General features: G+C 33.5%; 1 protein-coding gene across 1 annotated transcript in view; it reads left to right on the forward strand.

The window, feature by feature from the left end:
• The window catches only part of LOC123698727 (zinc finger protein 184-like), a 55,583-nt gene that overhangs the window by 26,962 nt on the left and 9,601 nt on the right, over positions 1-19,020 (forward strand). Inside the window, exons 6-11 of the mRNA XM_045645479.1 lie at positions 11,261-11,458; positions 13,684-13,825; positions 16,324-16,451; positions 16,610-16,744; positions 17,326-17,625; positions 18,096-18,254. Of these exons, the coding sequence (XP_045501435.1) occupies positions 11,261-11,458; positions 13,684-13,825; positions 16,324-16,451; positions 16,610-16,744; positions 17,326-17,625; positions 18,096-18,254 (1,062 nt within the window). The remainder of the gene's footprint in view (positions 1-11,260; positions 11,459-13,683; positions 13,826-16,323; positions 16,452-16,609; positions 16,745-17,325; positions 17,626-18,095; positions 18,255-19,020) is intronic.

Genomic DNA, 19,020 nt, shown 5'->3' on the forward strand with positions numbered 1-19,020 from the left:
TCTACTTGGTCGACTCGGTAATAGGTGTGGTCTACTTGGACTAATCGGTGAAGGTGCTGTCTACTTGGTCTACTCGGTAATAGGTATGGTCTACTCGAAGGTGCGGTCTAATTGGTCTACTCGGTAATAGGTTTGGTCTACTCGAAGGAGCGGTCTACTTTGTCTACTCGGTAATAGGTTTGCTCTACTCGAAGGTGCAGTCTACTTGGTCTACTCAGTAATAGGTATGGTCTACTCGAAGGAGCGGTCTTATTGGTCTACTCAGTAATAGGTTTGGTCTACTCGAATATGCGGTCTACTTGGTCTACTCGGTAATAGGTTTGGTCTACTCGAATGTGTGGTCTACTTGGTCTACTCGGTAATAGGTATGGTCTACTCGAAGGAGCGGTCTAATTGGTCTACTCGGTAATAGGTTTGGTCTACTCGAAGGAGCGGTCTACTTTGTCTACTCGGTAATAGGTTTGCTCTACTCGAAGGTGCAGTCTACTTGGTCTACTCGGTAATAGGTATGGTCTACTCGAAGGAGCGGTCTAATTGGTCTACTCGGTAATAGGTTTGGTCTACTCGAATGTGCGGTCTACTTGGTCTTCTCTGCGAAGGTGCGGTCTCCTTGTTCTACTCGGAATTTGGTGTGGTATACTTGGTCTACTCGGAATTTGGTGTGGTATACTTGGTCTAATCGGTGAAGGTGCGGTCTACTTGGTCTACTCGGAAATTGATGTAGTCTACTCGGAAATTGGTGTGGTCTACCTACTTGGCCTACTCGGTGAAGGTGATAGCTAGAGAGCTAGCGCAAAGCTACCTGTATGTATTTGACCAGACCTGGATTTTTGTGTGTTGATTCCCCTATACCTACTGGTACCTACTACTTTATTTTTTTATGGGCCCTTGAAGTTGTGAACATACTGAGTAATTTTATCTTTCTTGGCATTTACCTAATTCTTTTTTTTATTCCATTCAAAGATCTAACGATAGTAAATGTTACCACACTGAATTGGCCTATCTTTCAGCTTAGCACACAAAAAAAATCAAGCATCTTTCGCAATAATTGACGTCACCATGAGTGAAAATATCATCGTACTCGGCGATAGGTGAAAAATCGAAAAAAACGTCATAACTCCGAAAATACGAAAAATCGCATAACATATATGGGGGTGATTCGGATAGCCCTCTAGGTCCTCTACCTCCCAGCTTCCGTTCATCACTACTTTTTGGGACACCCTGTATATGTTTTTTATGGAATTATTACTTAATTTAATAATATTATGTTCTCAAAAACATAAATTATGCGTATAAAGTAACAGTTACACGTCTTACCCTGTACTTTACTTTGGGACCGTACTTTTCTAAGGAAAGTCAAGCAATTCTCTCTGAAATTAAATAATATGTTGAAAGTAAACTTCGGTCATACAAAGTTTACTTTGTGAAGACTCTTTTGCTCTAAAGTAAAGTCACGATTGTGAATCTGGGCCTAAGCCCAGAGTGGTGGACGGGGCGGGCGCTCAGGTAAGACAGGTGGAAATTTTTGGCGAACTTTGAAACCATTTGACCACGTCTGCCATTTTGATATATGAAAATAGATTATTATTATTATCGGAAAATAACAATGGCAGACCATTATCACGCGGATAACATTCTGGCAGACACTTATGAAAGTGCTGAAAAAAATACAACTTTGAAAGTATTTGACCAGATCTGCCATTCATATATTTTATTTATTAGGGTCTTAAAAACTTATTTTCGAAATGGCAGACATTTTCATTGCGTACAGACTTCAGCAGACAACAAAACTAAGAGCTACTACATGGTCAGATCTATGCATGTACTATCTCTGTAGCTATCTTTTTTTCCCTATATATCACACCTCCGGGAAGTTGGCACCGCACTTTGAAGTTAGAAAAATTTTAAAGGTTGTTCCAGGTTGTTCTAGGTTTGTTCTACATTGTTCCAGAATTTCATACAGCTGAGATTAAAACTTTTCGAGAAAAGTCAAAAAACCCGATTTTTGAGCTGGCACCGCACTTTTTAGATATCGCGATTCTGGCGGTTGTTCCAGGTTCTTCTAGGTTTGTTCTATATTGTTCCAATATATCGCGTCCGAAAAAAATTTATTTTCCACAAAATTCGCAAAAAACCAAAAAGAAGTTGGCACCGCACTTTGAAGTTAGAAAAATTTTAAAGGTTGTTCCAGGTTGTTCTAGGTTTGTTCTACATTGTTCCAAAATATCGCGTCCTAAAAAAAATTATTTTCCACAAAATTCGCAGCAAAACAAAAAGTAGTTGACCTCCGGGAAGTTGGCACCACACTTTGAAGTTAGAAAAATTTTAAAGGTTGTTCCAGGTTGTTCTAAGTTTGTTCTATATTGTTCCAAAATATCGCGTCCGAAAAAAATTTATTTTCCACAAAATTCGTAAAAAACCAAAAAGAAGTTGGCACCGCACTTTGAAGTTAGAAAAATTTTAAAGGTTGTTCCAGGTTGTTCTAGGTTTGTTCTATATTGTTCCAAAATATCGCGTCCGAAAAAAATTTATTTTCCACAAAATTCGTAAAAAAACCACCTCCGGGAAGTTGGCACCGCACTTTGAAGTTAGAAAAATTTTAAAGGTTGTTCCAGGTTGTTCTAGGTTTGTTCTACATTGTTCCAAAATATCGCGTCCGAAAAAAATTTATTTTCCACAAAATTCGCAAAAAACCAAAAAGAAGTTGGCACCGCACTTTGAAGTTAGAAAAATTTTAAAGGTTGTTCCAGGTTGTTCTAGGTTTGTTCTATATTGTTCCAAAATATCGGGTCCGAAAAAAATTTATTTTCCACAAAATTCGCAAAAAACCAATAAGAAGTTGGCACCGCACTTTGAAGTTAGAAAAATTTTAAAGGTTGTTCCAGGTTGTTCTAGGTTTGTTCTATATTGTTCCAAAATATCGCGTCCGAAAAAAATTATTTTCCACAAAATTCGCAAAAAACCAAAAAGAAGTTGGCGCCGCACTTTGAAGTTAGAATAATTTTAAAGGTTGTTCCAGGTTGTTCTAGGTTTGTTCTATATTGTTCCAAAATATCGCGTCCGAAAAAAAATTATTTTTCAAAAAAAAAATATCTGGCACCGCACTTTTAAGATATCACGATTCTGGCGGTTGTTCTGAGTTGTTCTATAGGCACCACACTTTGAAGTGTTATCGAAATAACTATCTTTCTATGAAAAATAAATAATGTTAATTAATAGCAAAAGTAAGTGAAACCGGAAAATGTGTTGTGAAGAAACAATAAGATTTATTTATTTATTTACTTATTTATGTACAGGTACCTTACAGCTAATCTTACAATAGATATAACATTAACATTTCAATACGCCAATTAAAAGGTACACCAATAACAATCATAATACTGTGAGTGAGCAAAGTAAAGATAAGATATTAACAATTACAAACCCTATATTATATATATATATATATACAGTCTTATAGTTTTCGTGCAATTAAACGACACTGAATTAATTAATCATTCGCATTCGATTAGAATATTTAAAAAAAAAATTAACTCAAATGATGGATTTGTTCACAAGTTATAGTGTTTTCAGGTTTCACACATGACGGACAGGAAAATTTTTTGACCTATTTCGGTGTTTTTTTTTCAATTCTATTGAAGTAAATCAATTTTTAAAAAGTATGGGATTAATCTCCATTAAATTATCTCGACAATAGTATGCAAAATATCTTGATTCCGTGAACTAACAAGGCTATAATAATAAGAATAGCTGCAAAAATGAGGCGAAAAAAATTTTTCGATCGTAAAGCACTCTCTGATGTTTCGCATCATCGTGCAATTGTAAATCTGACATGATTAAAAAGAGCAACTATGGAGTTTCTTGCCGATTCTTCTCCGTAGATACTGCTTACCGAATCGGTGGTAAATGTTAAAAATATGTACTTAATGACGTTTCAAAAGTGCTTCTAGAAGAAGTCTTATTGAATAAATAAATGTTTGAGTTTGAGTTGTTTCATTTCCGCTATCCGAAATATATAAAGCCACTACATAATACATTACTTAATTTTTTCAAATTCCTTGTATGTATGTGAAGTCCCGTGTCCCCGTAGTGGGGTAAGGGACAGATGCATTATGCATACATCTGTTTCACTGATCGATTTTCTTTAGGGACAAGTAGGCGATCAGCCTTCTGTGTCCTACCAGACCGAGACATTTTTTTTTTCTTCGTCTCCACCGGGAATCGAACCCAGGACCCCTCGGTTCTACGCTCACGCGTCAACCACTGTACCAAGGAGGCGGTCAATTAAGGTCAGTAAGTAATGTGATTTACCGGTATTATTACTTTAGTCAGACTGTTTTGTCATACGGTGTATAAAGACTATATATAATATTGGTTCGAAGAGCGATCCTTGAGAGACACCTGTAGGCGATTATGAGAAATGCTTTGTGATTCTATGCTTTGTGATTCTTCATTGTTTTAAACATGTATAAATAAATGTTCCGAGGTAAAAGCCGCAGATTAATTTGCGTCTATTACATTAATTTTGTAAAGCAACAATTAGTTCACTTAGTCAGAAGCCTCGTGAAAATCTATAAAGAAAGAAAACATGATACTTTAAATGCAAATTGTTTCGATATTTTTTTATTTTGACTGACCGGTTGACTTGGTTGGTAGTGGCCCTGCCTGCCAAGCCAGAGGTCGTGAGTTCGATTCCCACCCGGGACAAATATTTGTGTGATGAACATAGATGTTTGCTCTGTGTCTGGGTGTTAATTATCTATATAATTATTTATTTAAAATTATATATGCATGTTTATCGGCCATCTGGTTTCCATAACACAAGCGAATGCTTAGTATGGGATCAGATCGTGCCGTGTGTGAAAAATTGTCCTGATTTATTATTATTTCGTCTTTTATATCTACGTTACTTTTTTGTTTTTATTTTTTGAAGTGAAAACTTCTTTAGCGGCGTTGAGCGCTTTTTTTGTAATGGGTATTGTAGTGTATGTGAGTGAAAGAGAGGGAAGTATTATGTCATCTCTTGCGCACATGCAACGGTGACACCGCTCACACAGCTCAGTTGGCTGCAGGCGGTCGGAGTGAGAGGTCGTGTGCGTCTAAGAGCCGATAATAGGGAAGGACTTACACTACATTTTTGGCGACGAGGTAAATCGGGAATAATTGTAAGTAATTTTCTTTGATACTAAAAATTACAAAAAAAAAAAAGGAGGAAATAGGTGTGCTGTGATAACTATTGAACTAATTATATCCACAGTCGAGTTACATCGAAGCGAATATTAAAGTTAATAATAATATACACACATACTTATTTTCATTATGATATTTTGTGCCGCTTACATAAAATAATTACCCGCACAAAGTACAAAATAACATGTGCGTGCCTTTCGAGAGGCCTCCGCGCCGTAGAAAACGAAGGTTTCGTTTACATAAAGATTTAGCAAAACCTCTTAAACAATTGTAGCCAGAAGGATAAAGTAGGTGTTGTAAATTGTTTTTCGTAAACATAACTATACTGATACCAATGCATACGCGGGCTGGCTTTATTGCTCGAGCGTATGGTGCCTGTATGATAAATACACTGTACAGTGTACGGGTATACAGCTAGCGTCGTCCAGTATGTACTACTCACGTAGTCATGCATAGGACTGTAACTGCGTTATGCGAGACTAAATGTGATATTTTGTTTAGTCGATGCTGTAGATTATTATTTTGGGACATTTGTTTACATATAAATTTATTAATACTGATATGTAAGAACCTGCTTAGAGGATTGGTTAAACATGATTAAATGAGCTAAGAAGGTTCGATTCCCGATCAGCTCAGAATAGACTGGTCTGATTACAAAATAGAATTATACCAAATACCCACTTATATCTTATTTAATTACTCGATGTGAAATTGCACGAGTATTATTTAAGATTATTCATTATTGGATAAAAGAAGTAATTAATGGCTATCACGCAAGGAACGTAAGTTTCCTAGACAGGCTAATTAGTAAATTACCAGATAATGCCTGGTGGTCAAGAAAAATCGGGTGACGCCCGTGTGTATTTTGTAATGTTATATCAGATGATGCCTGGTAGTACAAAAAAAAAACGAGTGACGCCCGTGTGTACTTTGTAATGTTATACCAGATGATGCCTGGCAGTCGTAATATAATTACAATACAGTAGTACCTGTAGTGATGTGATACGGGTGATGCTCGTTTAAAATGTTTATATTTTGGGTGATGCCCATATTATGAATTTTAAGAGGAGGCTCCCTTTCTCATTTCTGGCACTGAGAGACCGGTTACTGTACTAGATGGTAATACAGCCGTAATAAAGTTGAATATCGCGTGCGCTCTTTGATCGCGTTCGAGCTCGAAAAGTAAGTCTCAATTCTTATTTCGTTTATAACTAAGTAAGGTAATAATTAATCTAGAAAAATAATATCTTGGGATTCGATAGTAAACTCTATTTTCTTACTGTTAACATTTATTTTAGACGTAAAGTCCAAGTAAATCTTTAAAAAATGTAATAATCCTTAAAAAAAGGCATAATTTTTGAATAAAAAAAAAATGAATCGAGTGAAAATGTTACAATTACGTAACTGTCTTGTACATCGAAAGAAAAAGACCCAATATCATATACTACAGTTTCATTTTGATTGTATGTGTGCCTGTTTCAGAATATTAATGCAAAAACACATAAAATTCAGGGAGCTTCCCCTTAAATACGTATTATATATTTTAATAATTATTATATATTGTAATATATTAAAAAAAAAGATGTGATAGTGTTTCTTTTAAGATTTATTGTATCTTCGAAAATACTTATGGTTAGTATTGTTATCCAAATAAAAAATGGAATAATACAATTTTAAGATTATAAATAGTAAATGCTAAAATATTTACAGTAGTTTTTTATTATTCGTATCTAAAAGTGACTTAATATTTTCGTAATTTCATAGCAGATTTTGTTCACAAATAATCATAATGATAACAATGCCTAAAATATCTGCGATAGGTATTGCACATTTAACCGACAACTATAAAGTTAGACAGGTTACCTAAGTGATAGTATAATAATCATAAACAGGGTAAGGTAATAAAACAATGAACATTCGAAAACAAAAATAAATGGAAAGAGAGACATACAGAGTAGTCTCAATATTCATTATTTCAAACTAGCCACCTGGCAGACGTTGTTATGCTCTTTATTGGAATATGAATATTATCCGAATTGGTCAAGCCGATACGCCGCGCGCCGAGTTTTGAGTTTTACACTTAGCAACATAATAGGTATTTGGCTATTCATTTTTATTGTTTAAACTATGTGGCGTTGTAGCTGAGGTGGAAAAAAAAAATAAAAAATAATAAGAACTACTCACCATACAGTCGATAATTAATTTAGTTAATTAATAAAATAAATACAAATATCAGTAACAATAAGGGTCGTGGTGTGTCTAGGACCAAACCCTCCGGTAGGGCTCTTCCTCTTACTGATATAGGTGGACCTAACATGGAGTGCGCGTCTCGTTGCGAAGGCCAGGCGGTAGGGTGTCTTTAGGGTTGGTCGCTGAATTCCTTCAACAGGAATTAAGGAGCCGAAGCAAGCAAGACGTAGAAGGATTTCCTCAGCGGGAACGTCGCAGTAATCCTTCAGCGCAATCGTAGCAATGTCGTAGTACTACTGAAGATGGGTCTTAAGCGGTATGTAGCAGCGTATGAGGTTCCTTATCGGAACGTGGCAAGGACGCGACAATTCCCTGCGCGGGAACGTTGCAGGTATGTAGAAGCTTTCTAAACGGAACGTAGCAGTAATGTAACACTACTCCCTCAGCGGAAATGTAGCACCCCGGTTTGGGGTTATAACACACTGTTAATTATTACATGTTGGAACGTTGAAAACAACTTTTACGTAATTTATACAATAATATACCGTGAAAGACAATAGTTGGACAATAGACAATTGGCATAAAATATGAATCGTTAATTGTAGATAATAATTACTTTGATAGATAGTGTATAGTGTCAAACAACCTGCCAAATATACACTTAAATATTTAGATAGATAATAAAGGTCAATTTCAAGACGAACATTTAATGTAAAATAAAAAATGGATCATAACCACATCATACCGCAAATATTGGTATATATGCAAGTGCATCTAGTTATTACTATATTAATAACGACTGTTTTTATAATTTAAAACACCAATTTTATTAAAGATGAGAAAATCAGCAACAGAAACATCAACGTGAATAGATTAATAAATATTTAATATTATAAAAGTCAATACCTACACTAATAATCTTATCTACAAGTTTAAAAAGTTATTAAGAATTTTATAAGATTTACAACGTAGCAATTCATATAAAATCCAAGTTTTAATGGTGGTTTGTAAGACTGGTCTGATTTCATATTCATAAAGTACTTACGTAATACATCTTTTAAGAGCTCATATTATATATGACAGATATCGTACTAGATTGAAAATAAAAAGATATTATCAATTAAGAAATACCTTAAAGATTTCTTATCAAAAAAAAAAATAAAAAAAATGTATTATCGCGAAAAGTTCACCATTCGTGCCTTAGTCAGAATATAATATATTCCAAGTATTAATCTCTACAATATTGAGGTGGTAGTGGTATTGATTTCGAAATGCAAAATTGAATATTGCAAATACTTATATAAATATAGGTAAAAAAAAATATTATATTATTGATTGTTACAGTTAACATTGTACAGTTAAAAAAAAAAAATTTTTCAGACCATTAATGTGTGATTAATGTTTAGCCCATGGTTAAGCCATTATTATTGTCATAAAGTTATCTTCTTTTTCTTTTTTTTTCAAGTGGCTATTACGTTGTCAGTAATACAAATACATACAAATGTTATCATAAGTAACAAATAAATTAAAAAAAAATAATAATAAAAAATGTCATCAACAAAATGATACATTGTGATTCGTTTTAGGTTCGTTACATTAATTAAATTTTAAATATGTGTTATTAATGTAATAACCATACAATGAACAACACCGCGTGTGTGTTGAGGTTACAAATAGAAGGTATAAAAAAAAGTAATAATTAATCACGCTTTACTAAATATTAATTATTGTATTGTCAATAAATTGTTGTAATATTGTCACTGAAGTTAAATCTGTACGGTTTGGGTAGGTCATTAGCGAATCGAAAAGAATCGGTTGCATACAGTCATACGAACATACAGGAGAAGCTAAAAGCGGTTCAATAGAAGTCAATGGCACAATATAGTATGCTATTGTACTGTTGCAACTTGCAGAGCAAGCTCCACAAAGCCTGTAATTCTGTCAGAGTGGTTTATACCCAAAAGTTGGTATTTAAATTATTGATAATTATCGAACTTAACATTGTAATACATGTGACATTTTCATATTGCGTGACCTATCGGAATTTATACAATTAGGAATTCAAATGCGAACCATAAATGCATGTTTCTGTATGAATTAAATATTTTTAATGCGCTATAAAAAAAAAGCTGCCACTTTCTAGCCTCTAAACTATCACCAAAAATATATCATAAATCGCTTTATTGCGATACTAAAGAGAGACGGACAAACGAATAAATAAACAAATCTTCCCTGTGCCTAAGGATCATATATGATAACTTGTTGTTGCTTAAATAAGAATAAATAATGAACCAATTAATGTTTGGTTAAAATTTTGCCGTATAATATTTATTATATTATTTAGGGTACAGATATACATTTACATTCCGATTTTATTAGGTATATTGAATTAAAATTGGAACATATATTGTTTTAGTAACGAAGTACACATACAGAATATAGATATTAAATAATATTTAAGTATATACCTAGTCTATAGGCATTTTACTTGGTAATAATTGTACCGAAGTTTTACTTAGATTGTTACTAATCCAATTATAAGATTTATAAGGTCTTTTACAGCTATTGTTTAATAATAATTTTAATATGTGGGAAAACAGTGGTTACTTAAATGGTGCAGATGCCGGTGCAGGTAAAGTGAATTAAATTATGCGTCAGAAGAAGCAGCATTCACCTCTTCTAAATGACCTGGAGTGCAGGTCATGATAAATAGTGAGAAAAAAGAGAGAAGATAACCTATGTTAGTTCCACATCAACAAGGTAGTGCAATAGTCATGTAAGGAAAAAATAAAACAGGTTAAGTACAGTACAGGTACAGTACAGGATTTAGTCAAAAGTATAGTTAAGTTACAGAAGGAACATAGTTTAAACATTATACCTTACATGTACATTAAGTTACTGAAAACGATTTCGTTCCATTGGTTAATAAATAAATAATGACTTAATAAACTTAAATATAAGTATACAACTTATTCATGGTAGATTGTCGTATACTTAAATAAATTGCCATTATTGTTATTATAAATACCTATGGAAGATGTTACATTTCTATGATTTTGAAGGAGCAACTATGCCTATATATTCTTGCCGGCTCTTCTCTGTCGAGACGGCTTTCCGAACCAGTGGTAAATTCATATTTTTTCCTTATACTGACGATTTGAAAACGTTTCTGGACGAGGTCTGGTTGATGAATGAAGGTTTGAGTTTGAAAAAATTATTAATTAATATTGATTTGAATACATTTATTGTAAAAATGATTATAATTTTGAATGTACACATTACGTATTGGAAAAAAAAAAGAAAAAAAAGAAGAAAAGGAGAGATGTTGCTTATAGATAGAATTATATTACTATAGGCCAGGTGACACATTCTACTCTATCGTTGGTATGGAGCGGACGCGTCCCTGAGTTGTGTGTACTAACTGATACTGGTGTTTAGGTATATAGACTAGCATACCCGAATAGAGCATATTTTATTTTATTTAATAAAATAATTGGAAAGAATTAAAAATTTCTAAAATAAAGGAGGGATGTAGTGTATGTGAGTGAAAGAGAGGGAAGTATTATGTCATCTCTTGCGCACATGCAACGGTGACACCGCTCACACAGCTCAGTTGGCTGCAGGCGGTCGGAGTGAGAGGTCGTGTGCGTCTAAGAGCCGATAATAGGGAAGGACTTACACTACAGGTATAAAATCTTAAACTCGCGTCAGGACACGTGACCTGATCGAAAAAGCGTAAGACGGATACCATTGCAAAATATCAAACATGCTCAACGTTAATAATCAAGTTTTCACTTCTGTTGGCACACCCTGGAGTACAACCCGTCTTTTTTTCTCAAAAAAGGCATACATTTATAGAGTTTTCATTAAAAATCGTCAGAGCAACGCGTTCCTCATGAACCACAAGCGCACGCACTCCGCGGTGAAGGCGTTCAAGTGCGGCGAGTGCGGCAAGGCGTTCCACAACCGCATCAACCTGCTGACGCACAGCCGCGTGCACTCGGAGCGGCGCCCGCACGTGTGCTGCACGTGCGGCAAGGCCTTCAAGTGCAAGGCGGCGCTCGACCGGCACTTGCTCGTAAGTGTAGCCAGCTGGCCGCACTGTATACATTCGGAGAGTCTGTATGCAGCAATATGCCAGCCCATCGTTTGCCAAGTTTATATTATGTTATGACTTAACATGACGTTGTTATGATGTTGTGTCACTTGTTTCACACATGATAATAATCATCTTTTACAAGCAACAGCAACATAACAAAAACGTTGAAACATAACATAATCTCTGATTTTTGTAGTTCTTTTGGTTCATAGATACTACAATTGCCATAGTACTATATGTATTATTGGTAATTATATGGCTAAGTATTGAAAAAAAAAACTGTATAGTGCAGGAGCTAAGCGACGAAAAAAAAAGTTAAAAATCGTTTGAAAATAATAAAAACACGTTATGTTGTGGATAAGAATATAGTTAATAATTTAGTCTTATTTTGATAAGTTTTTGATAAGTTTTAATGATATTATAATTACCTATAATAACAACGACATTCGAATCTACAACAACTTGTGTTACACAAGAATGTACAAGCAAAAGCAATTAAAACATTGAAATTATAATAACAACGATAATCTCATCCACAAGTCACAACATAATTATTTTCAAACGATTTTTTATTCAGTTTTATTGGCTCTTAACTCGTATACTATACCTATTATTATTTTTTATTTCCAATCCTTAGCCACAGAATTAGGTACCAATAATACATACAGTACAATAGCAATTGTAGTATCTTGAGCCAAAAGAAAAAAACTTCAAAAAACGGAGTCTTTGTTATTTTGTGATTGAACATGATGTTATTTTGTTGCTGTTGTTTTTAAAATATTTTAATAATTATTATCATCACATTATTACAACGTCATAAGCTACAACATGACGTAAACTTATGTTTTAAACGTATTTCTTACTTATTTTATTTTGCTCCTAGCTCCTATACTATAAAGATTTCAGGGTTACCGCCACAGAACAGTAAAGTAGATAGAAGTGTAATGTGGGCGAGGCCCACGTGTCACTGGTAAGGTAAGATCACCCAACTTGCTCTCAGTTATGCGCAGAAAAATATTTGAGTCGGTTGTCAGCTGTCAAACCTTTTTTCCATATTTATTCATTAACTAGCTTCCGCCCGCGACTCCGTCCGGGCGGATGTCGGTCTTCACGTGGATGGTTTATTTCTCCATTTTGAGTAACTCTGACAATGACATCTTATAAATATCTATTGGAATTTGGACCCAAATACGGCTAGGCCTATAATAATACGCAACGTGTGTTCGCGGTTCTACAGAACAACGTCTATGGATAAAACTGAAAAATTAAGATTAATTTTTTTCTACGTATTTTTCCAGGATAAAAAGTATCCTATTTTACGCCCAGGATAATAAAGTATAATTATACCAAGTTTCATCGAAATCGAACCGTTAGTTTTCACGTGATGCCTTCACATACAGACAGACAGACAGACAGACAGACAGACTGAGCAGTCTAACAAAGGCCACCGATACAGCAAGCCTACGCCAGTTCCAAGATTTAAAATAATGCATATTTTCTGTTTGTGTTTTGTAAATATAGATTAATACTATTCTATTCCGTTTTTTATTTAATAATAATAATACAGAAAGACGTACTTAGTAGTAATAAACATACTCCAAAATGTGACACATTATACTATACTCATATAATAGAAAGAAAAAAAAATACACAAAAAATATTTATTTGTGAATTATCGATAACAACGCTGACATCCCTCAGGGCATAGCATCAGATAAATATCAAGTTAATGTCATTAATGTTGAGTGACACAAATTTCAACCTTATCTCTATGTGTTGAGTTTCAAAGTTATATCTAACGAAAACTATAACGATGTTATACTAAAATAAACCGTAACATGGTGCGTTCGGGTACATATTGAAATGCTGAATCTATAACCTAAGTCAGTTTTCACTCAAATTAAGCTGTCCAATCAAAGGTAGGTATAGTTTACTTTTAGTGTACTGTATAACTATCGGTTTAAATGTGTGGGTTTGGCGACACTGGTTTTCATACTAATTATGACATTAAAGCACTTCTATATGTTTTTACTGTTCTGTGGTTACCGCTTTAGCTACATTATATTATATTTAATTATTAATCCATTGGTATACATTTCATTCCTGTCGATTCTGGGTCATTTTTTGGATATCTCCTTTCGTCTTTATAATGTTACTTAGGAAAGTAGTGTAACATAATATAATTATATAATAATTTCCCGCAGAGCCACACGGGTGACAAGCCGTACAAGTGCGAAGTGTGCGGCAAGGCGTTCACGCAGTCGTACAGCTGCAAGCTGCACGTGCGCACGGTGCACCTCAAGCAGCCCTCAACCTCAGCAAAGCGCGACCGCAGGAAGCGAAAATAATATATTCTGATTCTGAAGAAATAAAAAAAAACGAAATAAAAAATACTTTTTTCACAAAATAAATTTATGGTTTTTATGTGGTTTTGTGTTCGTTCTCCTCCATTTGATAAGCTAGAGCTAACGATTTTATAAAAAATGAGGGTAGTTTTATTCTATCCCACCCTCCCTACAATAGAAATAAACATTCGCGCAGTTAAACAGCTGCAAGCTGCATGGTGCACCTCAAGTAGCCGTCGCCGTACCTCAGTAGGGCGCGCCTCGACCGCAGGAAGACCAACGAAAAATAAAAACAAAAAATAAATGAAATAAAATGTGGTTTTGTGTTATAACTTCTCTCCCTTGTGATAAGCTAGTACGTACTAGGGTGCATACCACAGACATAAACGTAGGTAGACAACGCAAGTACCGCGATCTGTATGAAAACCAAGAAGCTTATATCTTAGATATAAGCTTCTTGAGGTACATACTTAGATAATCTTTAGATAATGTATGATACAGATATCAAAATGTGTGTTGTACGCTTGGTTGTACGTTCCCAATGACAGGAATCGTACGTTCCAATCTCAGAGCAATAAACCTATAGAGTACTTGTATCGAGCGTATACAATTTACATATATTTGTTTCTCGCTATCTAAAGAAAACGTCGTATGAAAGAATGAGATAGCTATAGACTACAAGCTACGTTTCAACATAGTCATGGCACCATTTTTACTATAGGTACGTATTTATATAGATAGAAGGTGATAGTGATGGGATGTGATTCAATCGATAAAATCGTGGATGCATTTTGCATTTACGGTTTCGTGAAATAATAAATAATAAAAAACAAAATTAATAATTAATTTCAGTTCAACACATTATTTGTTTAATCCTACGAATATAATTAATGCGAAATTATGCGAGAATGGATAACTTTCTCTTTCACTGCTGAACCGATTACAATGAAATTTGGAAAAATTACTTTTGATCCCGTAAATCCCACAGGAATGGGAACTATGCGGGTTTTTCTTTGAAAACGCATGTATATCAAGTATGTAGTAGTTTCTCATCTATGAGAACTGTCATTTAATCAACCGTTCAATTTTCACATAGTTACACAAGTAACTTATGTGTAAAAAAATTCCAAATAAAAATTCACCTTCTTTATTCAAATGTATTTATTATGTACAGGAACAAAAAAAACGTAAGCGTAAGATTGCACACTTCTTCTAGAGTTCGAAATGCAGTGAACACAATCTAGCAAAGTTCGACGGCGTCCATGCATCTACTCGTCTCATGTTTTATACCCATTTTTTATTTAGCTCTGGAAATCTAAAACAAAATGAATTTATTAATAATCTAAAAGAGAAAATAATAAACAACAAACTAAACACATAAGTCACATAAAACAACCACGTGGTATTTTTTATTTTTCTGCTGTAGAAAATTTACATCTTATTTGCAACAGCAACTACATATAAATCTGATATAAGAAATAAAATAAATAAATCAACGTTAATATGAAATAGATTTTATGTCATAAATCGATAATATACGCTGGATGTGTTACATCACTACGGTGGTAAACAAAATGCCAAAATGCCAAATATTGTAACATTTTTTAAAATTATTTAATTATTTTGTATTCCACAACCCCATAAAGTGGGTAAATGTTACAGTTACAACATATAATTATAAAAAAGCGCTTGATAAAACTTTCAAATAGGGTTAAAACATAAATATTTATCAATTTGCTGAAAATCACTTACCGATGGAAAGATATTTTTTCATTGTTTTCATCCAAAACTCCCATTCGACTAGTGATAGCCGGTAGCTAAACATACAATAGTCATTTTAGCACACTGACAAATAAAAAGAAACACTATACACTTTATATTTTCTAAATATTTCGTTAAAAACACTTGATGCACCGAGACCTCCAGCTGGAAGGCAAACAAAATATAGCCGGCGCGCTACGTTTGAAGACAGTGCAGATACTCTATCGCTATCTCAATCTGGCTTATGCTGTTATTGACTAAGAGTAAGTAGATTAGAAAATATGTATTTTGTTCTGTCTCAATATAAGAACTCTATAGGTTTATTGCTCTGAGGTTCCAATAGACTTGTATTCACGTTTAAAATGAATGAAATGACATTATGACAGTCAGACGTGAGACGTCAACACAGACATTTGGTCAATTTGGCGTCTTCTGCAAAGTGCAAAAGTAGACGTTCTCATTAGGTACTTTTAATTTTTTAAATTTGACATGTATTTCTGGTAAATTAGATGAGGAAATGATAATAAATATTAAATACTATATAATAATAATAAATACTGCTTATTTTTATTGTTGCACATTTAGTCCTTGATTTAAACAGGCGTGATAGATGTTATTAATTAAAAGTTTGTAAGACCGACTTGCACCTATGCAGATCTAAGGTCTTATTAAGTCTACAGTGTTTATGCCGCCAACCTATGAATATGAAGAGTAATTAAAAATAAAATAAATAATAAGTTATATTTAATACTTCCAACATGGAAAATGTTCGAGCTTGTGTAATGTGCTTAGAAATGGATGGAACCCTTTATAATTTGCGCTCTAATTCACTGGAACGATATTATAGAATATTGACGGGAACAGATGTAAGTTGCAAACAAAATTATTTTATTTTAATGTTATTTATACATACCTTATCGTTAAAAAAATACAGATTAAGATTCGTAAATCTATCGGGAGTTATTATTTTTATTACATTTACATAAAAAGTAATGTAAAATAAGTACTTTTTTTTAAATTACAGCCACTAACATCCTTGGAGCTTCCTATGTTCGCTTGCTATGTGTGCAAAGCAATGTTATACAAGTTCTATTCAATTAGACAGAGGAGCCTGAGGTGTCAGGCTATATTGCAGGGGATCTTACAGAGCAATGGAAAGGTCAGAATTAATGTTCTATCACTATAGTATAAAACAATGTTGTTGTCCTTTTGTATGCTTACATCTTAAAAAATATGTAACAGATTTTGATGCAGTTTCATAATAATAATATATAAAGTAGTTTGAGGAAGTTCCAGTGGGTCAAGCCGCAGGAAGAATGCTAGTAATAAATAGTAAAAAATATCATTCAAACTTTTATTTAAATAACTAGCTTACCGCCCGCGGCTTCGCCCGCTTTGTCTAAAACCTAATAAATTATATACTAAAACCTTTCTCTTGAACTACTCTATCTATTAAAAAAAACCACATCAAAATCCGTTGCGTACCTAGTTTGAATGATTTAAGCATACAAAGGGACATAGGGACAGAGAAAGCGACTTTGTTTTATACTATGTAGTGATAATATAATAAAGAAAGATTAGAAAAAGATTTCTCATTCTATCATTGAAGCAAAACCACTGACTGAAGGTTAGGTTTAATAAATCATCATATAATTATTTGAGTGTGTAACAAAACATATGAGAAATAATTTTATTCCTGTACTAATTTAAACTGAAATGTATCTTATATTATCCTTTCAGGTTTTAGAACAAGACATTAGGCGGTTGGATAAAAAATCGTACCGTCTAAATTCGAATTTAAGTATTCAGAATATAGTGGAAATTAAAATTATAAATGAAGAAGATGATGAAGAGACAATCAAAGAGGAGCCAGAAGAAATACTAGATTGTGACTTTTCCTTTGCAACAAACGCTGATAATGATTGGCTGAGTGATGACGAACCATTATCCATTCATAAGAGTAAGAAAATAAAAGGGAATTTGGTGGAAATTGCGGTGAACATGGAGGAAGAAATAAAAGAGGAAGATATTGTGGATGAGGTAAGTTTTTAGACAAGAATATATGTACTGACGTACCAATTTTTTCATGATAATATGCCGAATTTGGTTTGAACAGAATATGAACTTTGGCTGAACTGTCACTTAATATAATATGTCTGTCTGTCCATAAATATAAATAAATCAACTGAAATTGGCTGCTAAATGTTATTGGTTCTCTGAAGTACTCTCCTTTGCAACAAATTATAGGCGCATTAGAGCTAATGGGGAGCAATTTTTTGAGATATTAATAATTGAAAGAAATTAAGAACTTCTTTTCGGTGCGTTTTGTTCATTATATATTATTTAACCTGACGTGTCAAACACCTTACAGCGGCGTGGTCGCGGGAAAACTAAGACGTTACAGTTAAATCACTTAAACTTCGTTCAAAAGTCGAATTTCTAAAAGCATTCGTTCAAAAGTCGAATTTCTAAAAGCATATACTCGTGAAAAGCTAATTAAATGCTTTCAGAAACCGCCCAAAGTCTTGAAAACAAGGAAATTAAAAAAGGCACCGCAACCAAAATTAGTGTGTCAACGCAAAGACACACTAAAAACGATCATGAATCATGCCAAAGGGTCCATGGACAACATCGAACTGGAAACATATGTTACGGTGGTCAATTTGACGGTAAATAATATTTGAAATATTTATTTATTTATTTATTTAAAAAATGGCTTACCAACTAGATACATAATTTTTTGTTCAAACAATTCAAAATTAACTTAAAATACACATTAGTATTTACGTATCTAAATTACAGGTAGGCACCGCTTTAACAATTTTTCAAAAAAATTAAATTATAAATTGAACTAAAAAGTAAAAACTTAAATTTTATACAGTTTGTTTAAAGTGTTAACAATATGCTTTTTGAACGAGCTTAGTTTTGAAAAATAAATATCTGTGTTATGATCAACTGTAAATATTCTATTATATAATTTTAAAATAAGTTGTAACGGGGAGTTCGAACCATATTTATTTTTTGAAAATTTTGTGTACATAGGGCAAAAAGTACTTAGCCGACAATTATAGATAGGCACCGAGAGACCAATTTGCGACAACAGTGATGGGCAGTCTATCTCATTGTTCAATAATTTATGTAGGCATATTAGCTGTGACGCGCTTCTGCGCGCTTCCAAAGACTCCATTTTAAAAAAGTTTAGCTTTTCGCTATAATTTGTAAGAGTATTGTTTTTGGTGATATAACTTAATCTATTAATAAATTTTTTTTGTACTGATTCAATACGAGTAATATATTTTTTATAGTAAGGGCACCAGACAACTGAATTGTATTCAAGGTTGGACCTTACGAGAGAATTATAAAGTATTTTCATAGCGAGAGTAGATTTAAAATCCTGTGTATTACGAAAAATAAAACCAAGCATTTTAAAACTTT

Source organism: Colias croceus, chromosome 16, assembly GCF_905220415.1.
Source record: "Colias croceus chromosome 16, ilColCroc2.1".
Classification (NCBI taxonomy): domain Eukaryota; kingdom Metazoa; phylum Arthropoda; class Insecta; order Lepidoptera; family Pieridae; genus Colias; species Colias croceus.